Source organism: Synchiropus splendidus, chromosome 9, assembly GCF_027744825.2.
Source record: "Synchiropus splendidus isolate RoL2022-P1 chromosome 9, RoL_Sspl_1.0, whole genome shotgun sequence".
NCBI lineage: Eukaryota > Metazoa > Chordata > Actinopteri > Syngnathiformes > Callionymidae > Synchiropus > Synchiropus splendidus.
Genome location: NC_071342.1, coordinates 14,237,432 through 14,261,611, shown reverse-complemented (window position 1 = coordinate 14,261,611; position 24,180 = coordinate 14,237,432). Strand labels below are relative to the sequence as shown.

The 24,180-nt window shown below is 44.0% G+C and overlaps 1 protein-coding gene across 1 annotated transcript in view; it reads right to left on the bottom strand.

The window, feature by feature from the left end:
- The window catches only part of itga9 (integrin, alpha 9), a 55,082-nt gene extending 31,049 nt beyond the window's left edge, over positions 1 to 24,033 (bottom strand). Inside the window, exons 1-15 of the mRNA XM_053875938.1 lie at positions 23,597 to 24,033; positions 23,083 to 23,210; positions 21,604 to 21,710; positions 18,339 to 18,462; positions 17,573 to 17,640; positions 14,485 to 14,614; positions 14,331 to 14,416; positions 14,191 to 14,253; positions 13,557 to 13,694; positions 13,317 to 13,422; positions 11,052 to 11,146; positions 9,047 to 9,137; positions 8,721 to 8,766; positions 8,501 to 8,655; positions 5,718 to 5,878 (exon numbers count right to left, since the gene is read on the bottom strand). Coding sequence (XP_053731913.1) covers positions 5,718 to 5,878; positions 8,501 to 8,655; positions 8,721 to 8,766; positions 9,047 to 9,137; positions 11,052 to 11,146; positions 13,317 to 13,422; positions 13,557 to 13,694; positions 14,191 to 14,253; positions 14,331 to 14,416; positions 14,485 to 14,614; positions 17,573 to 17,640; positions 18,339 to 18,462; positions 21,604 to 21,710; positions 23,083 to 23,210; positions 23,597 to 23,871 — 1,773 coding nt within the window. The 5' untranslated portion in view covers positions 23,872 to 24,033. The remainder of the gene's footprint in view (positions 1 to 5,717; positions 5,879 to 8,500; positions 8,656 to 8,720; positions 8,767 to 9,046; positions 9,138 to 11,051; positions 11,147 to 13,316; positions 13,423 to 13,556; positions 13,695 to 14,190; positions 14,254 to 14,330; positions 14,417 to 14,484; positions 14,615 to 17,572; positions 17,641 to 18,338; positions 18,463 to 21,603; positions 21,711 to 23,082; positions 23,211 to 23,596) is intronic.
- Positions 24,034 to 24,180: the final 147 nt, after the last annotated feature.

The window sequence follows — 24,180 nt, the reverse complement described above, 5'->3', positions numbered from 1 at the left end:
CGCCCTGGCAATACTTTCAAATCGATACATCACAGCAGAGCTATTGGTGGAGCCAGTAGGTCAGATTCCACCACTCACTCCTGTCAGAGAAATACAGTATCTTGCTGGTGTGGTCGACTGCTATTGAAATAAAACAAGTACAAAAACAAAACTAACATGACAAGTGAGAGGCGAGTGTACAGTGCATTAGAGATGTTTCCAGAAATGCTTCTCTTCTTTTGTAAAATACTTGAGTTCATCAGAACCAAAATTGATGTTCACGGACAACATTGACCAATTAACTGAACTGTAACAGGATTGTAATATTGAATTGGTTCCTGTCATGGACAGTGAATGTAGCATGAAATCACAAATATGTGCGAATGATGAATGCTGGCGATCTCATCTGGACACCAGTTAAAAACACTAAACGTGGCCTCTCCACTTTTTCTGAAGATAATATTCTCTTTTAAGCCGTGAAATTATTTACACTGACAACTTCGCTTTGCTTTAACTATTGACATCATGAACCGCACATTCTCACTCCTAAGGCATCATGCATGATCATTGTGTGGACTTGAACGCCCATTGTTGAGACAGAGGCATTTTTTTGTGTTCAGTTAGTCAACATGCGACGCATAAGGTTGTTGATATGTGACAGTTTTTGTGTGAGAAAATGCTGCTATTGAAAATGTCATTCATGTTCCAAAACAGTGTTCTTGTATGGGGGGAGCTGGAGGCGGAGTTTGACTCTTAGAAAAGGAGATTCAACTACATTTCGATTGGATCGTCCAGTGGGCCTCATCCAGGCTGCGGGTATGACAAGCAGTATGTCAGAAGAGTGTACAAAAACAAGAAGTTGGAATGAAATCTCTGATTTTTCTTGACACTGTTTCAGTACAGTCCTAAAAAAGCTTTCTTTCAATATTAACCCTAACATCACTATTGTTGACACTAAAAAAGACAAAGCCTTCAATGCAGCTGAGAGTCGTATTGGGTAAGTCTATGTTTGATGTCCTTTGATGTTCTGGAAACATGATTACGGAAGATCCACTCATACTGCTCACAGAAAACACAAAGCTAATTCAATGACCGTGAACGGCAGTGGATATGAAATGGTAATGCTTTGGCTCATCTTCCTCAGGTTTCTCCATCATCTGTAGGTCTTCTGTATTCTAACATCTTCATATGGTCTCAATTTTCCATTTGGTGTCTGAAACTGGAGATGACCTCAGTCCAGCTTGACAGATGGGCACTTACCCCGCAGATGCCCGGATGAGAATAAAATGATGGACTTTAATAGAGGAGCAAATGTTGGGCGACACGAGATATAGGGCATGCAGTGAAATATAGGCCAAGAGGAAAGTGAGCGTGAGTGTTTGTGTGTAAGCAGGATACTTCACAAGCTAAATTAAACGCACAACTGTCACGGGCAGGGCACTAAGCTGCCTATTTTAGCTCTTCCTTGGAGACCGTGATGCTTCCATTGAGCTGCACAATACCACTCGTGACCACAAATGGACTTGGCATGATTTCAAGGCACACGTGCACGACGCTGTGACGGCGCCTGCTGGAATAAAAACACACGTTTGACGATGGATGAGCTGCCAGAGATGTAAACACACCACGCCGAGAGACAAGCTTCCCGACGGAGTTCGGATGAAGAGCAGCAGATCTAACAGCGACTGAGATGGCTTACTGCAGACACAAAGCACTTGACTCAATTTGAGTTTGCAGCGAGCCATGCATCGCAGTGAAATGTTTACATTACACCTGCTTAAACTGACATCCTGCTCTAACATCTCCTAAGACACACAGCTGCATCTCAAAACTTTACTTGGAAAAGTAGCAACCAACAAATAGCGAGAGACTCAGTGCAAATATCCCAATTTTACAACATTGACCTGGAGAAAGTGTCGGGTCTGAAGGACAGAGGAAGGAGATTTATTGCTGAACTGTATAAACAGATGAAATGAAGCTCTTAAAATAGTTGGGCCTAAACGCAGTGTCTTGCCATTTTATAAACACTGTGTGCATGTGTGCACTGCCAGTGATGTTGCTGGGAGGTTGCTGGCTCTTAGATAGAGGCCCGACATTCAAACTTATCTTACTACATACTGTGTATCCCATCAGGGGTTTTCACAGCAAGTCAGCCTCCTCCATCTCAGCCAGTGTAGATCATCCTTCCTTGTATCATATATTTTCTTTACCTCTTCCTTTTGCAAATTCCTGAATCTCACTGGTGGTCTTCCATTGCCTTTATCTGGCATCTCTTTGTCGAACTATTGCCTTGCCCTTCCCCGTCCAAACCATTAGACAGCACTTTGTGAAAGTCACATATGTGCGCACTACTCCATTTCTCATTCAAGATCAATTCACAGCGACATAAGAAGATACAATGTCCAGACTTCCGCAGAGGCGCTCCTTCTCCTGAGTCTACCCTGGTAACACCTAAAGAAGGATGCATCCGGACAAGATGCCTGAGCCACCTTTACTGGCTTCTCTCAATGCAGCAGAGCCGTGGTTTTACCCTAAATATCTCCCAGATGACTGAGCTCATCACTCAACTGTATATCTCTAAGGGAGAGTCCAATACCCTGCACAGAAAACTGAGTGACGATAGATGAGCGAGCACAGTTTGTGGGCCTAGGCAGTGGAATGCCTTCCCATTTCACATTTACTGGCAAATCACTGCCTATTTTTAAAACCCAGTTTTAAAACTTATTCACCTGTGTACACTTTATGACATATTTTAAGTGCCTTGTACTTAAAGTATAATTTCTACATACAATCAGGAGGCTGTTACTGTTACTGCTCAAACAATCTTACTGGAAAATGGTAATTCGCACATGTAGTGAAGGCAGAGACACGGCAATCCACTTTCACAGAAAATTCCTGGTGGTCCCACACCAACACTAAGGAGCTGAACCAACCTTTAGGGCTATATGTATTTTGCTTAATCAACCTTGGAATTCCAGCTCACCTTTTTTTTTTATTTAAAAAATGTGTGTGCTTTACAAAGTCACTTGATATTTTTAACAAGGTTTTAGTTAACTGTCAGTTCAGTTAACTGTTGATAGCCAAAACACCCTCAAGCAATTTCCCCGCTGGGTCGCAGTCTGGCTCCTCGAGTCTAAACACCACCGTACCACGAAAAGATAACACGTCGATTGTCCAAAAATCCCTTAATACAACGCATAGCTGAGGAATTCTTGCATTAACTTTCATGATCTCTTGGGAATATGACTCAGAGTCGTCCCCCTCTCTGCACCCCTTGTCATCTAAATCATAATTATTCATCGGTCATCTATTCCAGGAAGGACTTTCTCCTCAAATCTGAGGTACAACTGTAGAAAAAACAATGTGTGGTTTCTTTAGCTAAAAATAACCAAACAGAGACCATCTGGACGTGAGGGCGATGCCAATGAAAACATGTTTCAAATGATGGACATGAAAGACTTGCATAATTTCAGGAGGAATGACTTCAGAAAAGAATGTGAGGAGGACTGAACAGTGAGCTTCTGCACTCGTGCCTCTCATGAGTTTCTCTGACTTACTGAGGCCAGATTCAGATGGTGAAAATTGAGCGTGACTGTTCTGGTGCTGCTGCTGCTTCATTGTGTCCAACACATTCAACTATAATGGTACAAAAGGTCTAATAGAGGTATGTAGTTTATATAGCCACCAAACCAGGGTCAGCACTTGGTCAGAGGAGCTGCAAATATGAGAGGAGCTCAGAATAGCTCGTGGCTCGCGTCCACCGGCACTTCAGAGCTGGTGCAGTCAACCTTGACGTGCAGGTTTTCCATCAGCAGCTCCAGCTGAACTTGACTCAACAGCACCCTGCTGCACCCGCTCCCTTGTTTTTGCTGTATATTTCAGCCGGGAAAAAGGTAGAACGGGAGGGTGGGGGCAGCAAAGTCAGCCCTCTAGAGGATCCTGCCGGGCAACCAGCTGGTTTCCATTATCATTCCTCTTCCAGAGGATACTTCACGTGGGCAGACACACGAGGAAGATAAATGGATGGATTGGTCCAAGACCAGACCCTCCATCAAAGCCGGATCACCTCTGATTAGGAAAGACGAAGATGCAAAGGTCATAATCTTTGGACCCGTCACTTTTACCTGTCACAGCCTTGAAAAGTGTCAGCGACAATTAAAGGAAACCACACCTTCGTGCTGCTCTGCAGCGAGCGGTAATTTGGAAAATAACACTTCTCACTTGGCTGGCAGGCAGGTGAATATTTGAGTGCGCACGCAGGCCGACTTCACACCCCACAACCCACCAAAGCAAACAGCCTCACAGGAAACTATGGTGAATTTATATATGTGTCGGATCAAGAAGAAGATATTTGGAAACAAGAGCAAAACCCATTGCTACTGATCTCTACAGAAAACAAGGTAGCATTTGAGAACATTGAGAGAAAGTTGGCATTTGACAAATGTAGTTTTGAACATATGTTTTTGAGTAGCGTGTGAGGTTCGGCCATTTCAAATCATTGAAAGCGCAGTTCAGCTAAATAATGAAACACTTGGACAACAAAACACTCAACAGAAAACATGTTTTTGGAATACCATCGCGTTGGTGAAACACTTTGTACTAACTACATTTTATACTGAAGGTGTGAAAGAAAACACAGATACAGCAATATGTTGTGATACTTTGTAACCGTTTAACAACCAGACAAATTATAAACAATCCAAAACATCTGACTTATTCGTGACCAACTTCATCCTCCATATTTTACGACCATCCAAATATGGAGAAGATCCCACCTTCTCAAATAAGAAACAATGACAATGTAATGCGACCATAGTAAAAGACGGAGGTCAATATATCAAAGAAGGATTTGACAAAATTGAAGATAGCAAGATCACAGTCATTTTCAACGGACACCTCTCATCCTACGGCAGAGGAAGAAGCCAGAGAGACCTCACAGAAAGACAGTTGGAGGACAGCTAAATGCAGGTTTGGCAAACTGGATTTCTTTTTGATCAAAGGTGCAATCAGGCCGATTATTTTGCATGGGTTTAGTCTCACACACTGGGCAGGGTCAAGCGTTGAAATGTCCACTTTCATTCTGAGTTACATGGTCACCATGTGAGGAGGGAAACTTATATGCAACCCTGAGCTTGCATTTCAATATGTGAGTTGTCATAAATAACAGGGCATTTTTCTTCACCTAATACTAATGAAGGAGGGGTGGGCACAGTCATGATGACCCCCCTCGGCCAACAGCTCAGCCTCCCACCGAGCGAGCGCCTGGAGTGCTCAGTTAAAAACGCCAGTGAAATTTACAGACCAGCACGTTAGAGGTGGTGAAGCATGGATGGTGCCCTCAGGACGAGGACCCTCTCTGGGCTAAATCTCTCAGGAACACAATAGCGGGACTATGCGCTGACAAAGAGCACTCTGTTTCCTGTGCCTGTCACTTACTGCAGACTGGAGGCAGCTAACACACGCTCCTGTCGTACAACGGATCAACAAGCGCCCGACTGTTACCTTAACCTCGCCCAGTAGGGCGACACAAATAGCTTCCCAGCTGATGCCCTAGGCAATAGCAGGAGCAGTCCAGTGGTCTTTCTTTCAGGCCAAAATGCGTATCTTGTTTCAAGCTTTTAAAAGCGACTTAACTGAAAATGATTCTCCAACATAAGCCATGGAAACAAATGGAAGTAATCATATTTTAGGAGCGATACTTCATATTGGCTTGGGCCACAGGAGAAGTGTGACTTTACCTTGACGTAGGCTGTGTAGCGCTGACACTCCTCTCGGTTGATGCGCAGACTCAGCTGTTGGCTCATCTGGCTGACCTGAGATCCGCTCTGGGTGAAGTAAATCCGCGACGGCTGACTCTTCTGTCGTTTGTCCACGTCGGCAGTCAGGTTGTACAGCAGCTCTGAGCCACAGGAAACAAAATAGCATGAGCTAAATACATAAATATTTTTTCCTTCTCCCTACCTCAGAGCTCCAAAGTTGATAATGAATCACGGGAAAGAAACCAAAAAAACATCACTCCTAAATTCTACAGCTGAAAGTGGACAAGCCAGAAGTGAGAAGAGTCAGTTCATTCAGGAAGTCTGAAAATATATTTTCATTTGTTTTTGTTTGTTTGATACACATATTGTCTGTAGCCTACACCAATTCATGGGTCACTACTGGCTACTGACTCCAACTAGCCCATGCTCTTAAGCACCCAAAGTGAACGTTGTTAGTTCAAGGGAAGTTCAACGGAAGGCGGCCCATCAGCCTCAAGTCTGCAATGTTCACACTATGACTGGGTTATACTTTTGTTGTATCCTCGTAGCATAGCTTAATTTGTTGAGAAGATTACTGAAAGTCTACATTTGGACATAGAACAACCCGCTCTCCCTAAGAAAACCCTTCCAACTCATGATCCGGACTTCAAGGTTGCAAGAGAGAACAAGCCCAAAAACCCAAAGTGAAGGCTTTGTCATGTTCAGTAAGTGGACTGAAGCAGGTTCAACACTAGCAACAATTATTCTTATGTATGTTGGATTCAAAAGGAAATGGTTGTTTCAATGCGAAAAAAGAGAAAAAAATCCTGGCTAGTACCGGTAATCTGTCCCAAAATAAACCAGACAACTGCGAAGGTAAAAGTCTCATTGAATCCAAAAAGAATATTCCAGTAACAACATGTTTGTTCTAGCTCAGGCTTCAGTGGCTCTGAACAACCTTTGAATCTATTTTGGAGGGAAAAATCAGAAGCATGAGGTCAAACACTACACCAATGTTTCCGAGAAGCCCATATTGGGGCGTCTGGCTTTTCAGCATCCACTCCACTGAATGAATCAGCCTCAGTCTGTAGTAATTGCTTCAAGAGGGTGTCATACTGGTAAAACACTGGGAGGGGTGTCAAACACGCCCCAGTCACACCAAAGCCTACTGTTTCCTGCGCGGGACACAGGGAACGTCATGAGCTCACTCCCAGGGAGGCTGAGGAAGGTTGGAAGTCACCAAGCACATGCTGCTGAAGTTTCCACGGTGTTTGCCAGACTGAACAGAGAGGCTTTATTTCTGTGACTCATTATGTAACAACAGTGTTCCTGCTCCCCCGGGGACCGAGAGTGACCCCGCCCAAACACTGCAACAGGACTACACCTCAGACACCACCTTGTCTGGCTGGCTCGCTTCAGGGAGAAGCAGCACGCCATTCCAGCTGGTCGGCAACGAGGGCGCTTTTTAAAAATTCACTGGAGGTTGGGCTTCAGGCAGTTCATCCAAATAACTTACTCTGATGTGACCCAGCAAATTCAAGCGAATGGTATCATTTCTCACTCTTACGGCGTCACATGTTGAGTACTTTCAACTTTGCATTCAGTGTTGAAGCTGATGGCAGCCTCCCATGTTGCAAGGTGATGCATAGATGTTTCAGTGGAGTCAAATGTTCAAAAGGAGGGGTTGGAAGTATGATGCACATTTGACCTTATGTGGCCACTCACGGCGCCAACAAGTATTCAAAAGTGAAGTACATGAAATGAATTGAAACATGAAATTGAGATTCAGAGTGAAAGAAGGGCCAGCCCCATTTTCTATCTTGTGTCTACGGAGTCAGAAAGTGCCCTAGAAGGCGAAGGAGGCATCTCTCGGATGCCTAATGCATCAACGGATCACTCCTGCTTCACTCTTCAACCAACATATCCATATCCTGGGGAAATATATTGATGTTAGGAAAGTGGACTTTTGCATCCAATACTGACGACAAAGGCAAAGGTTTTTAACTGAAGCAGATGTTCCGTCTTCTGCGGCAGCACGACACGGAAAAAAAGACGGAGGTTGGGTTTAGGTAAGCTGTGGAATGACACCCCATTTATTTTACGTATAGCAACATGTCAATGTCACTTCCCGACGCAGGAAGGAATTTTTTATTTATTTATAAAAACGCCTATGCGTCAACAAGCTGAAAACTGACTTTGTCGTCAGTACAGGACGCAAAAGTCCAATTTCCCGACGTCAATATATTTCACCATGGGAGTGAGGATGGGTTGCTTGAAACCTTAAGTCTGAGACTGTGTTGCTCAAACGAAACGTAAATGGCAACCCATGTTGAAAGCAAATACGGCGGATAGGAGAGGCTATGATATATTTCAGCTCAGGAAATTGATGCGACAAATCATCCCTAAATTTCCTACAATGCCTTTGCTCATGTTTCAGAGTCTCCAGACACAAGGGCCAACAACTGGTGATGTGTAGCCAAACGTTTCGACCTGGACATGACTGGTGAATGTGGCAAGAGTTCTACTTAAGTGAGTTGCCTGGGAAAACTCGGGCCAAAACTCTTGGCATTGAAATATCAGTTTTCCATCAAGAGCTCACTTGGAGCAGAAATCTGTAAGAACGCTTTTGCCTGAAACTGAATATTCTGATCTCAAGCCACAAAAACTCTCTCGTCCACTTATTTTGTTTACTTATTGCAACCAAAAAGAATAGCAGCTGATATGTGCAAGAGCAGACATACACACATCTGTGGTTCCTCAGGACAGACTTAGCGGTTTCTCACCTATTTGTCCAGGAAGCTGTCGGCCATGGAACCGCATGCAGACTGTCATGACGAAGCAGTTAAGGTTAGAGTGGGCTTCGTGGCACTGAGGGACTGAGATGTTGATGGAGACGGGCAAGGAGATGGAGACATCCACGGATATGACAGGTCTGGATCTGGGAAGACAAGAGAGTTTAAAGAGACTGTCGCGCAGACAGGAACTAGAGTCATCCGTGCTTACCTCAGCAGCACCACGCTGTCCACCATGAACGCCCCGATTGTTACATCTGCGTAAAAAGACAGAGACTTTCACATGAGATATTGAGACTCTTGACACCTGAATAAACAAAACAATGCACAGATGTCCGCTCAGCTGTGGAATGTTGTAAACAAGATGCCTCAACCATGAGTCTTTAACACTTGCGCCTCAGAGCGAGTGAGCTTATGTAGCTTGTTTGTAATTCAAATACTGAAATTCTAAGGACATCTGTCGGCAGTGAAACACATCATGTTTTTCCTCTTAGAATTTAAGTGTTTATTTCTCTTCCCAGTCTGGTGTGTGCGTACCTGCGTATCCGTTGCCATCCATGTCCACATCACCAGAGATGGACTGGCCAAACATCTGCAGACCAGGATTTACACTGCGCCCAGATACTTTCTGTAACAGATGAAACGCATCACACACAGAGAACATTGCGTGATTTCCACTGTTCACATTTTTGGGTTTTCCTCTCATTTCTTCTGGTGCTATCAAGAAATGACTGTTCAATTTGCCAAGGGATCACTGGCTTTCAGAGTTTCGTCTGTTGTCCTGCCAATAGCTGGCTTTAGAGGGGACTCAGAAATCTGTTGGATGAAGCAGCGCCAACAGGTGCTTCGCAGGGGTATCGGGAAAGAACAACATTCAGTGCCTGAACATCTGGGAGACTCATGTCATTTTACATATTTAGCTCTTCTTGCTGTGACCTATCATTGATAAGCTTAAAGTGAGAAGGTGCAGAATCAAGCTAATTCCTAACCCTTATTCATTTTTTTCTTAATTAATTTTATGTATTTTGTACGTCCCATCGGGGCCCACCTCCCTAACCTAAACCAATCACACGTCTCCTTCACTATTCACATTGCAAAGTGGGAACACACATACCGATAACCAGGCTTTTTTTGCCAGCTTATTTTATCTCATTTAAGATCCTGTTAAACAATCTTGTGGTCTGAAGGGTGAATTTGTCCCGATAATTGCCTCTGAAAATGAGTGGGGTCAACAGTCATGGGTGTTTAACATGTCCAATATTGATGATCAAAAATCTTTGGAGTTTGGAGAAAGAACTTGCTGAAGTGGAATTGACTTGGAGCGGAATTTCGCAAGAAGCGATCTGACTGAGAAACTAGGAAGCTAAGTTGTCATGTTTCATTTCTCTTGTGCTTTTATTTTGTTATTTCCTGTGTGTCGTTCCCTGTTCCTTCTCTCTCTCTTCAGCTTCACAGCAGCGCAGCTGGATCCCATTCCGCTGATCAGACTGATTTCTACTTCTGGGTTTCAGTCTGCGCTGCCAGATGGTTGCTTCGCGTCCTCACGGTAAACTCTCTCTCGACCCTCCGTTCTCTTGTGCTTCTGTTATATATTTCTAAATTTTGTGCGTTCTTGATCTTCTTTCTGTCGCCTCCTTAGTTGGTTTTCTTCGCACCATTTTCTGCTTTTTTGATAAGATTGTGAGTGAGTACTTTGTTTAACTCACCCTTTGTGTTTCCTCTCGTCATAGTTATTTCCTTGTGTGTGTGTGTGTGTGTGTGTGTGTGTGTGTGTGTGTGTGTGTGTGTGTGTGTGTGTGTGTGTGTGTGTGTGTGTGTGTGTGTGTGTGTGTGTAGAAGCACCACCGAGCGCTCTCTGTTGTTTGGGCCTCGTGAGTTAATTTCTGAGTGTGTTTACGTTGTCCCTGTTAGTTAGGCTTGATTATAATTCGCTGCTTCTGTTTCAGGTTTTACCCCTGCCCTTGAGTTCCGTGTTCTGGTATCGGCGCCCTTGGTTCTCCTTCCTGTTCGTCTTTTGAGTTCTTGTGTAATTGTTAATAAACCTTGTTAAATCTACCCTCGATCTCCTGACTCTTCTATCAACAACGATTCAGCTGCCAGGTCTGATCCCATAGACAGCCATGACATAAGTGAGTTTTAGTTTATTGATTTGATGGCACTAAAGATGGTGGTTTTCACCCGCTGTCCAGGCAGCATGCGCGGTTTTTACTTATGTTACACAAGCTGCAGCTGTGTTCCTGACAACTGATTTCTCTTTAATGAGTTTGCCTTAAAAAACGCTAAAGCCCCTCCTCTTGCTGCGAGATTTCTTCTTGTGTGTGTACCCTGCAGTACAGTTCATTTAAGACCCATCCAGGCATGAGTTTTTCATCACTAAACCATAGAGTCATGAAATAAAACACAATGCATCATTACCAAGCGCGAACAAACCACAAGGTTTTCCATGAAATTCCTGTTTGCTCTGGTAAATATGCAGAGCACAGACTAGTGGGTTTGATGTTCGAGTGTACTATAAAGTGCTCAGAGGATTCCAGATACTCACCATAGAGTATTTTTTAATGATTCCCGTGGCGTCCCCGTGGTAGATATACACTGCACCCCCGTAGTCGTCCTCTTTAGGGGCTCCGATGGCGACGTCTGGGAATATAGAAGGGCATAATTACGGCTTTCTTATTGGAATACATTTTGCACCACATATGCATGTAACCATGGTTTACACACTGCAGGCCTGTGTCTGGGGAATGTAGTGTTACCGTAGTACTCTTAATAAACAATTAAGTGTTGTTAGTGGCCATGAAATGTGGTACAACCTCTGAGAGAGTGGAAAAAAGACTATTAAACGCTGGTGAAAGCATTGAAACAATGTCTCTTCAGAGCGTTTTCCAAAATTAAACATGCTTTTTTCGGAAACGAAAACACAGCCAACCCCTGTAGTAGCAGTTTTAAATACCAAACAATAACCAGGAAAGTGTTCGACTTCTGTTCTAATGAAATAATACTCAAAGTCTGTGGTTGAGTTGTGAAACACTGAATGACAGTGAGTGAGAATCAGAATCTTTCAGCACTTGGAGAGATGAGTTGTAGTGCCCAGCTGCCATCTTTCTCCACACAAACAGTCCTCGCCAGGCTGCGGGCCTTGAGGCGAATCTCACACGTAGATGAAACTTAGCAGCAGCTTCCAGTCGGCGAATGAGGCCAAGTCCTTTGAGCCAAACCAAGCTAGCAGCATAAAAACAGAATATATTCGTCAGCCTGGAGAGAAGGTGCTTCATGTCTGGATGAGTGCGCACACACGAGCGCGAAAGAGGGCCATATTTCTGAAGATCCCTTTGGCTGCGGGGCAATTGAAGCAGAATGTGTGGGAAAATGAATGTTTTCACACACCGTATCACTCCGCGCCAACGTTCGCAAGCGCGCTGAAAGACGCTGCTTATACTACTTAACGGAGGAAATGACTTTGAACGGGACGATGGGACAATGTTGCAGGAGCAGTGAGCGTGATGCCAGATTAAGTTTCATGAGCGACCAGTGGGCCACTTACAACTCATAAAAACCCTACCCGGGTTGAAGAGACCTCCTCAAGAGGATGAGTCAGTTCATTCAAGGCCATGTTTGCAATGTTGTTTTTCAAGATGCAACTTGAAGGGCTAAGGCCAACCCCAATTTGTCAAACCTGTTTTGCAAGCAAAATGTAAGCAACATGTTTATGACACACAGAGTCACGTATTAGACTGGGCTGTTTACCATTGTTAATAGCGTGAAGCTAGGTAATCTCACGGTATGAGTCCGGACTGTCACCACCTGATGACATGCTATGCATGGTTCATGGTTGTTAGTGATCAAAGCTTCACTTGATGCTGTGCAGTAGCAGCAGTCCATGCATTCCTGGACTGAGTTTCATGAATTGATATCAAAAGTGGAAGAAAAGGTGGGTGTCTATTCCAGTTGTCCTGTCACCTTGGAGAAACAATAGCAACAAGCAGCTAGGTTCTCTATGTAGACGGTGTTTCACTATTTAAGTCTGTACTGTACTCTCAACTTACTTGAAAAAGGAAATTCAAAATGTCATGTTTTGTTTCTCTTGTGCTTTTATTTTGTTATTTGATGTGTTCCTGTGTGTCATTCCCTGTTCCTTCTCTCTCTCTTCAGCTTCACAGCATCGCAGCTGGATCCCATTCCACTGATCAGACTCCACTGATTTCTACTTCTGGGTTTCAGTCTGCGCTGCCAGATGGTTGCCTCGCGTCCTCACGGTAAACTGTTGCGTAACAACATTACAAAGAAGACCTACGTTGACTTCATTACAAAACAGCAGCATCATACTAACTGTACAATAATACAACTGACATTAGTGCTCCAATAGCTAGCTAATGCTACATAATACACAGTTTCTCTATCAAATGTTGGCTGATTCTGATTCTGATTCTGATGTTGAGCTTAGCACCATCTCAATCTCCTGTGACACATGACAGCACACCGGCTGTTCATTTTATCAATGAATCAAGGTGCATTATTCGTCTCTTAAAATGGTCGAGTAGAATCAGTGGCCAACCACAAATGAATTATAGACGAGAATATCAGCAGGATATTAAGCTATTTTTCTTTGCTGTGATGGAATAGACAAGTGATTTAACCATCAAATGTGGTCCCATGATGTACAGTGCAAAGGTCAAACAGAGGCCCCAACATTATTTATGAATGTGTGAGTGCAATAAAAGTCAAACGGAGACCAACTGTGTCAGCTGATGCTCACATGTGAGTCAAGAGAACAGATTATTTCACGTAAAAATCTGTCTTCAGAACTGACCTTGGTAGCCATCGTCATCGATGTCTCCAATGGCGGCAATGCACTCCCCAAAGTGAGCGTTGTAAGCACTGTCGCCGCTCAGGACAGCTTCTTCCTCCATTACACCCTGGTGGAAAACAGAAGCACGGAAAACAAGTTTAGAACCGAAACTATGACCAGAAGGCAACATGGTGAGCAGAGACAGTGGAGTGGAGTCGTCTGCGCCCCATGTTGCCACTGACCCGCGCCAAGCCCACTTACATTGCCCTTGCTGAGGTACACAGACACCTGGCCCTCATCCCGCAGCTGGCTGTGCATGGGTGCCCCCACCAGCAGGTCTGACAGGCCGTCCTGGTTCAGATCAACTGCACACAATGAGGAGCCAAAGTAAGAGCCCATCTGGAACCAAGCCGAGCCACAGAGCAATGGGTCAGATACACAGACACTATACCGACAGAGAGATTCACAAAAATATTTACACATCACTCCAAAACCTCTTGAGCTTAGCTGGTATTCATATCATATGGGATGCATTGCTTGCTTCTTTAGCGCTGGTTTCCTCTGTATATCACTGTCTCTAGATGACTGTGCGTCACCACTACATTTTCATTTGATATTAACACTTTCCCATTAATGTATAAAATGACATACATCTCTATAAATATTAATAATCTTTTATAACAAATTAAAAAGTTATAAGAGACAGTATTTAACTCAATGTTAAGTAAGTGAATAAATAAATTATTTTATTAGATCATATTCATATTCATAAGATGTTTTCATATGAGGTGCATATTATTTTTTAAAACTTGCAATAACAAAAAGACTAAATAGCACAATGATCCAAAAAGAATGTTAATCTTATTGTAATCAGTGACCAAATTGGAGTTCATACCATTTTCCCTGAGGCTTGAAAACTCTTCACCAGCGACCCTCCATCGATTTTGAAAATATAAACCTGCGTGAGAGCGAGAGAGAGATGTGTCACTACAAAAGAACATGAGTCGATGCACACACGCCGGAGTCAGGTCCTACTTTGCCGCTGCCGCTGTGCTGTGGAGCCCCAGCGGCGATGTCGATGACATTTGGAGAGGAGAAGTGTCCGGCGGTCACAGCGTAGCCTGAGGAGACGAACACATGAGCACAGTTGGATCCTGACATTCTTCGCTTCTGGCTAATAGCCCCTTACCGAGGTAGCTGTATCTGTGAGAGTCCACATCTTCTTTGTTGGGGCTGTAGAAGGTGTCAGAGGTCATGTTGTAGACTTTGATTGTTCCGGTCCAGTAGTACGACCCCGGCGCTCCCATCACGACCAGCTCCTGGAAGATCCAACCCCAAACATTTAGTCATTTCTGCGTCTGTCTTCCCTGCTGAGTCAAGAGACAGGAAGCCCAGAGCACCGCTGGGAGAAGGTCTGGTTAACCGACGGCCACAGAGTTCTGCTCACTATCAGATGGAAACCACACAAGCAGAGCTCAACTGACGTCCAGCTGAATCACAGGTTTTTATTTCTCTTCTCTTCTCTTCACTCATCGCTAGAGTTTTCTGAGTCACAAAAATGAAAGCGATCATTGCGACAGAGTGAAGCCTCTCGTGAATTGAAACAATCAGTTCCTACTTATCTCAGCTCCCTCATCTTCAACTTCTCCCCTGATAGTGATCAACGCTGAGGTTACACAACAGTCACACAGGAAGTTCAGTCACACATAAAGACGTGCGCTTCCTTCCTCTGCCCAAACAAACACCTGACTGAGCTGACATGTGGAACATCTGGGCATCACCGGGAGTTCACTTCAGACCGGGATAACGTTCAACAGTTGGATCTTCACATTCCTGGCATTTTGATGGGGGGTTACATCCAGTGGGGTGGGAGTTCAAATACTTTAGCAGAGAAACAAAGGTCTTTGAAAAAAGCCGTCGGATGGTTTCACTTTGAAAGCAGTCTTTTTTCATCTTTTAACTTTTCTAAACGTGAAATGAAAACGCAAAGATGGTGATTTTTGTAAATGAAGTGCTTGATAGAAGGGTAGAAGTGCAAATTTAGGTGTAAATATGAAACCAGGAAAAGGAATTTTGCATGTATTTCACTTGATATTTCAGCTATGTTAAAAGCAGCAGAACATTTGGTCACAATTTTGTCAGTGTTTAAGATGGGGTGCCCATTAATCCATGCTGCATCAGCAGATGATGTGGTCAGATGCAGCTCAGCAGTTCATCCGCCTTTATTTTATTACATTCAGTGGAACATGACTGGACTTCAGAATTTTCAGTCTCATGTTTTTGATACGGCGACTTAAGCCTCGCCGGCACAGAGGCAGCACGACATTGAAAACCGAAACCATTCTCAGAAGAACTCAGGCAAGTTAGAACCAAATTTGGAAACTGAACGAGAGGAAACTTGATAGCCACTATCGAGGAGTTTTGTGTCGTGCATGGTTTGTTTGGACATTGTGCTCTGCTGTACGTCACCGCATGCCCCAAATTGAGCATGACTGAAACATGAAACTCCCACAAAAAAAAAAAAAGCTCTAGTGAAAATGCTGCTTCATATTTTCAGAAGGATGAAACACGACGTCTTGAGCAAGCCACTCAATGACTTCATGAGAATGGTCAGACTCCAGACACTAAAATGACAACGCATCTCTGAATTATAGAGGAAGGGGAAAATCATTTTCTGCTAAACCAGTGTGCAGGTCAGATCAGGCCACGGCAGATTTTCCTCTCAGTTATCAGGAGGTAACGCCACATTTACTGCTTCAATACTCCTGTTGATCTTAACAGAGAACATAAATTAGATTTTCTACGTCGACATTGTGTCGGAAAAGAAGAATGGCCGAGGCTGTAAATCCAAAATTTGGAACAGAAACCGCAGCATCCCAAAGTGTCAAAAGGCTTCATTGAATGTGGAAACTTGTTTAGGGGATTTCCACCTTGAAACTGATGTGTTTGATAAAGGGGGCAACCAAATACTGAGCCGTGACCAAAAGGCTTTACACTCTGAATCAATCGATTCAACTGTTACAATATTGAGTGGCAATTCTTTCGATTGCTCTTTAGATTGGGGAACACATATTAACAAATGAACCATAAATTCAGGACTATAGAGTGCATACTGGCAGCTCCCACTAAATTTAAGAAGATCTTGTTCATACATAAGCTGCAGTATAAGCCGTGGGTGCTGTGGAGCAGTCTGCGCCACAGAAAGGTCAGTGGTGCAGCCCGCTTAAAAACGCATAAGGATCACTTCGAAACTATTTTTGAAAACGCAGTCCAGGATGGAGACTGACTCATGAAAGAAACTGGGCAAATGTTCTGAACTTGAATCATGAACTCCTCACATCTTTTCTTGACATTAAAGCGCTCTAAAAAGGGGCGTTTTCGCCCATGTGTCCGAAGATCCGACACCACAGCTGGTCTCAGCTGCTGCTTCTCATCCCCCGTCCTCCAAGAGATCTGCTCTGTTGGAGGAGCTGTTTCAGCGCTTTAATGTTTGTGGTTTGATGTAACTAGGCTCAATATTTTGGCAGCATGACACTCTGTGGCCTGTGAAAATCGTTGAATAAGCAGCAGGGTTCAGACTCCGAGAAAAAAGGAATGACGGTACTTGCTTACTTACTGTCAATAATCTATTGGTAAAATGAAGTCAAGCTCAAGAAGAGGCTAATAATGGTTATAATGGTTAATTACATGCTAATATGCTGCTAATACACACATGTAGCAGTAGTTTATTTATGGCACTATATGTTCTCTGATCTAAAGAGTGACCCAATATTGGGCTGTGGTTTATTACCATAGAATGTTGAACTGCTTGAAATTGAGGTGGTGGTTCTCTTAAACATGACATTCAGTGATATGAGCTGCCCCACTCTCACTATTTAGTTTAGTTAGCTCACTGTTTCATTAGCAAACTCAGCTAATGAAGTCATAAAGGGTCTGTTCCCTCAGTTGTGATGGATCAGCAAATCCTTGGTGAACAATGATGTTTGCAGATGATATGGTGATTTGGGATGAGATTAAGCAGAGGTGGAGATATGATGTGGACCACCTTCAACGCGAATGTGTTGAGTGGCTTTGACAAGCATCATAAAGCAGACAATTTGCTCTCAAGATAAAAGCACAGGACAAGGCCACAGACTCAAATGTGATGCGATCACCACGTGCCAAAACAACTATTTGTGCATTTCACAGATGAAATAATAGTGTACGCATAATTGACTAATTTGCGTTGAACTCAGCGTCTGTCATATTACAGATCAAGATGATCAGCAGCTACTGACCTCCGTGAAAACTCCTGCAATCCCAGCTTGGCACGAGCCGTGCTCTTCGCCATACTTCTGCTTATAGTCTGCAAGAAAAAACAAACCACAAATTATTTCACTCTGTGCTTAAGCCAGCATTTACTGGAGTTTTCCCTGCATTCCATATGGAGCTAGTCAAAGCCCCGGTCCCATCCAAGTCGGGGGGCTGATAGAGAAAGAGGAGAAAAAAGAAGAGGTGCAAAGCAACAAAAGCTCAGCCTTTGAGGGGGGACACGCAGCTCTCAGGTTACAACAATATTGAACTTGGATCAGCACAGAATGCACTTCAGATTCTGACGCTGCAAAGTGAGCCTGGCTGCTGTTCAGTGTCTGGCATGGGAAGTTATGAAGGAAGTGGTGAAATCTTGACATGGAAGCACAATTAAGACATAAAAAAAGGCTTTTGATCAATAGCATATGAAGAACAAGTTTGGTTGAGTCGTTGGAACGTTGTACTGCAAGCCATTGTCGAGAAGGAATTTGATTCTTAGAGCAGTAAACAGTGCATGACGGAAAGCACTGTGTGGCTCTAGTAAATATGAGCCAATGCAGTTAAAGAATTCACCGGATGTGAGGAAAGTAGTTAGATAGTAAAGCAGATAGATAGATAGATAGATAGATGGATGGATGGATGGATGGATGGATGGATGGATGGATGGATGGATGGATAGATAGATAGATAGATAGATAGATAGATAGATAGATAGATAGATAGATAGATAGATAGATAGATAGTCTTCTTCACCTTCATAACATGGGATGAGTGGCTTGGTCCGGCCTTGGAGATTGGGTGGGATGACGGAGCAGTATCCATGAGGAAGAATATGCTCCGAGTCGTAGTAGACGTTCTTCCAGCGGTGAGCACAGGCCTGAAAAAAAAACTACTATTATTGGCATATCGTCAAGTGAAGACAGTCGCCCTCTTTTTTTTTTCCCTGCTCATCTCCGACAGAGCCGGAGTCAGTGTGGCTATCAAAACATGAGCTTTGGTCTGTGGCGTGAAGCTGTGCACTGTGATGATATGAAAGTGAATAATAGAGGCTTGGGAAGCAACTGGAGTTCACACTTTATATTAACAACCGTTGAGAAAAGAAAAGAAAAACAAGTGGGAAGTAGGTCATATATTTAGTGGGTGATGAGGTGAAGAGTGCTTCGAAGACTACGCCAGAATTGACCTAGGCAACGTGTGGTTCAGTGGGTTGGAGTGCTGCTCCTCTGCATCTACCCTGGATTCGGAGTGAACGGGGACCCATAAAGTTTGTGCTTTACTGGGTTCTGTCCTGCTACCTAAACACATTTAAAGGCTACAGTAAGTGACGAATCTAGATTGAATCGAACTGTGGGAGTTTGTTTTTGAAATCGACGACAACCTATCAAGAGTGTCCCCCAGCATCTTCCCAGATCACACCGATCCTCCTGAAAACCTAAGGGGTTGTCTTCCTCTTCTTCCACTCCATGTGTCCAAACCATCTGAGTCTGGCGCCCCCAGTGGTGATGGGTAGATGAGGTATCATGAAACAGTATTGCAAGGTTGACGAAACAGTGCCCCAATTTTCAGAGGACACTAGATGGCACTCTTCGAAATGATGTGAGGTTTCACTGAATTAGTCGTTCAAGTCCAAACATTTTACAGCAGACATCTGGTGGCCTCTGAAAATCAGGACACTGTGTCGTGAAACCTCATCTACCATCACTACTTTCTACATGAGCATATACTTCAGTCTGATCTGCTCCCTGTCTTTGGGTCACAGCCACAACATCTAACCCATACATCATGGCAGGTCTCACTACTGTCCTGTAGAGCGTCCAACCCTTCTATCACAGATCACACTCGACAGTCGTCTCCACCTTCATCATCTTCTTCTTCATCTCTTTTGATCTGTGCCTATCACTCTTCATGACTGAATCCAAACCCATCTGTTCTCAAGTCCTTGCATCAGTCCTTTCAACTCATCTTTACTCTCACACAGATCAGTATATTGTCAGCAAACATCATAGGAGACTTCGCCCTAACCTCGACTGTCCTTCTGTCCATAACAATACCAGTATCACTGTCCTCATACACCTTCTGCACAAGTCTCACACATTCCTCTAGTACTCCTGATGGAGTACAAAACTCTTGCAGGCCACTTGAAGTTACTTGCTGGTCCATGTTTGGCCCCTAGGCCTCCAGTTTGAAACCATGCTCTTCAGTCGAACACAAATCCAAATGACTTATAAGAGGCAAATGACAAAAAAGATGTTTCTTTTTTTCCATCATCACAGAAATATGACACATTACTTCACGTCTGCAAGCGGAGTTGACTCTGCCGTCGGCACAGCAGCACATTGACTTAACAAATATCAAGCTCTGATCTGATCAAACCACACAAACGTGCCCATGAGCGCGGCGGTTTGTTCCGTTTATTCCGCCCCCTTCCCAGAAGACACACACACACACACACACACTCACACACAGCCAATTAAAGGTCCTACACAGTGCAAGCATCAAATGACTGTCTGGAAGCACAAGAAAGGCCCGGCAAATTATCTTAAGAGCACCAGAATTCACTTCAGTGTGAAAGAATCAGCTGACATCGACAAAAAAAAGTCATGTTCTTGTACAGTCAAAGCCCACCCCATGCCATCTCACCACTGCACACATCTGCCAAGCAGCCGCTTCCCCCTGCTGTACAGAAACGTGAGCCTAGTCACATAAAAAAAGCACCATCACAGCAACACGTGGCTCAGCAACCTTTCTTTTATGATACACAGCATCGCCAACGTCTCTCCTTAGTTACGCAACTCCTCAGTCAAACTCTGACAGACAGTCGAGCACCTCAACATCACAGCAAAACATTGCCCAGCAGCCTTAAACTGAAGATGCTTGACAGAGATACAGATCACATCTGCGAGATCAGTGCATCTGGGGAGGATTGTTTTCATCTTCCCTTGCGATCAGGAGGCTTCTTTACTTTGCCCGGCTTCTGAAGTCGCTCCACCGCAGGACACTGGGGTTTAATAAGAGGCTTCTCCTGGATGGGACCACCAGAGGGGCTGGAGCCTAAACAAACTCTGTCAGCGACCCGATGATCTCTGAGCAAACACTGAGCTGAGCACCTCAAGGATGAGGTCGGCTAGTTAGTGTCATGATCGGACTTAACATGTGGTCTGACCAGCATTATGTGGCTGTTGTGGTGATCCATTTCTGTGTTTGAATCAGCCGTTTGTTATTTTAAAAGTAAATAAATAAATAAATGTTTAAAAAAATAGTTTTAAATGTTTTAAAAATTCAGATTTTTATTTATTTATTTTTTCTTTTTTATACTTAAGAGGTCTTTTTTACGTATCTTTAATTTTTCTTATCTTTTTTTTTTTTTAGTACTTATTTTAATATATCTTTTTTTAATTTACTTCTGCTAATCATTTCTTCCTCATTTAATATCCTACATTATATTTTCACTGAAAAATTCCCATCATTTGGTTTCTTTTTTTGCTCAAATATTTGCCTCTGTCAAATGAATGAACTTCCGAAATTTATTTCGGCAGCGCTGCTCAGGCCTTTCCTGCTTCAGCACCTCCACCAGTCAGCGGTAAATTGAAACAGGAATTGAGAAATGAGGGTCACGTGACAGGCAATAAATAACTTTTGAATACTGAAATAATTTAAGGCACATTGAGCGTTCTATTCTAAAAAATAGTCCGTAAATTCAGCTGAGAAATCGGAAGGGAAAAAAGTGGCTCCCTATGGGCTCAGTGGTTCAGAGTACAGCATCATAAGGAAGCCCTGTGTCCTTCAGATCAAACTTATCACAAGCATCACATCTCCCATGGCAGTTTCCCAGCCAGGTTTTAGCTGACTGTCACCTAGAAATCACAAACAATTACAGGCCTCTCCGACTCAACAGTCACGAGGCATTCCAAAGCCAGAGTGGAAATATAATCTCTAAACATTGGCCACAAATGTACCCAACAAGTTTGGAGTTTGATCGACAGTTGGACAAATCTAGTTGTGTTTTTTCTGAGCTCACCAATATTCTGCCGTTGGTGCGGTCCTGTCGGGCCAAGCTGACCCCCATCCACTCGTCATCCCGGTCCCCTTGACACGTCTTCCCACATGACTCCCTCAACTTGTTTCCTGAAACACAATGAGGTCAGTTGGTGTCCTCATGTCAGACACACACACACACAAAAAATACTTTTCTCAGTCGACTTTCAACACGTCAGGAAGAACTGGACTTTGGTACATTAAAAACAGAATCTTTATTTACTTTCAGTCACTATCTCAAGTTTGGCGCAAAGTTCAGACCAGTGAGTAAACATGATCACTGGAGATCAGGTTTATTTAAGAGAAAGAGAGAGGCCCAATATGAACATGACTTTGGTCAAACTGGAGGTGTTGAGGTGATATGAAGACTGTTTTTGCCCCTGAATTCCTTCCCACAAAGTGCTTGTGACTGTGTCAGTCTTTGTGTTCACTGAGAACTGGAGACATGTCAGACGATGACCACTAGAGACATTTATTTTATATATTGCATGACACGAATGGAGGTCAACCTCCTTCAACCACCGATATGTTTCACCAACTTTTTCTTATTCTTGGGATGTACTCCATCCCAGCTCCTAAAGCGACACCCTGGACAGGCAACCAGTATAGGACTACCTCTCACCCACACCCAAACCTCTGGATGTCTTTAGACTGTCGGAGGAAATCAGAGTTCGCAGAAAAAACTCACCCAAGCAAGCAAATACGTTACAGTGCTGTAATATATTTTTCATTTTTCAGCATGTTTCAATGTTTTCTGTTATGTTTGCCTTTCCCCCAGTCTTGACTGAAACAAGTCTATTCACCTCTGAACACAGTGAAATAAAACTGACTTTGGATGGATGACTTGGGGTTTACATCTACATGCATGGGGTCAAAGGTCAAATGTAAAAGTGATGCGGTCAGGTCAGGAGAGAGTCCGTCGTGTGTTATCTTCTCTAAATAGCCAGGGTCTAAGAATAGCTGAGTATTGCTCCATATTTTATAATGCATCCCCAAAGACCATCGGCGCGCAGCTGCAAGTGTGCGAGTGTCAGAGTGTTTGTGTTCTCGGGGGTCCGTTGCAGTTCATCCGCTCTGACCCATGTGCTCCACTGAGCGCACGCTCGCTCTTTGATTGTGTGCGTTTTTTTGGTGACACATTGACTGAGCCCGGGGTTAATGTTGAAGCCACGAGCCCACCCCGGCTTTCCTGACCACAACAGAGCAAGAGGGACCGGGGGGGAAGGGGCTCAACATTCTGGCTCACGTGCTTAGAAAATATTAGCAGAAGCATGAATCATATTCATCAAAACACGTATGGCTCTCTGCGGACAGACAGAGCCCTCTTGTCTCAGTCTTGGTTACAGACTGAGGAAGCATTATTCTGATGAAACAAAACAGATGTCACAAGAGTCACTTGAAGGACCATACGCTGTGTTCCCTCTGAGCTGGATAGGTGTGGATGGCACAGAAGGTCACTGACCTCTCCCCAGGTCCATCTCTGTGCAGCGCAGCTCTGGGTTGCTGTGAACCCGACACTTGTAGACAGCTCCGGGTGAGCGCACATAGCTACTGTAGGTCGAGTTTGACCTCGGTGCTCCGACAATGACCCTGCAGACACACAGCCGTCCAGTTACGCTGAGACATACATTCACACATACCTGTACTGGCAAACAGAAACACGCGATAATAACATTTAAATATTAATTTCAGAACAATTTAGAACAGATGACTGACGCGACCAAATCACATTAAAATGCTATTACACAGAAATATTAAACACCCCGATAAACATCCCTTGAAATAGGTTCGGTTATTCTCTAGTTTCATCTCTCAATAAAGTGCAAAAGTAAAACACATGTCTGACTTTGCTTTCATCTTTCAAAGTGAGTGATCAACGAGTGAATACATTTCTCACCACACATTTGTATTCATGCCATTCAAACGCACATGGAATGATTTAGCTGCAAGAAAGTTGCACAATGAGTTGGACTCACCAGCGCGTGTTGTCATGATAGTGCTCCAGCACGGAGTAGCCAAAAAAGCTCGAATTCGGTCCGCGGAACACCAGAGGATGTTCCAAGTCTATGTTGTACGAATCAGCCAGAGAAACAGAGAGAAACACACACAACACTCGCAGTAGTCCGCTTTGAAAACGAGCCATCCTTTGGCGCGTCATGCGTAATAACGCGCTGAAAGTCTCCACGATAAAAGAAGGAGCTGTCGCTTCTCCGAAAAGTTCTGAAAAGTCGATCTGTTTACGGCTCTGCATGGAGTTTAGAGGAGCGCAGCTCGCTGAGGAGGGTTCACGGTGCGGTGGTCAGTGACGGCGCGTCAGCTTCTCTCCATTCTCTCTGTCAGTGTGAGAAAGTCGCAGCTCCGACTCCGGTGTTGAGGAGATAAACGCGGCGGCAAGTTGAGGGGTGGGATCACCGGCAGGACGGAGCCTTTTTCAGAATAAAAGAAGGCGGGTCGTTTAGCCGATGGGTGGCTTTATCGCGAAAGGGAGACGGAAACTATGGGCCGCTCTAAAGACGGCGCAGATGCGTTGGAGTGCGAAGAATCGCGTTACAGTTCAGCT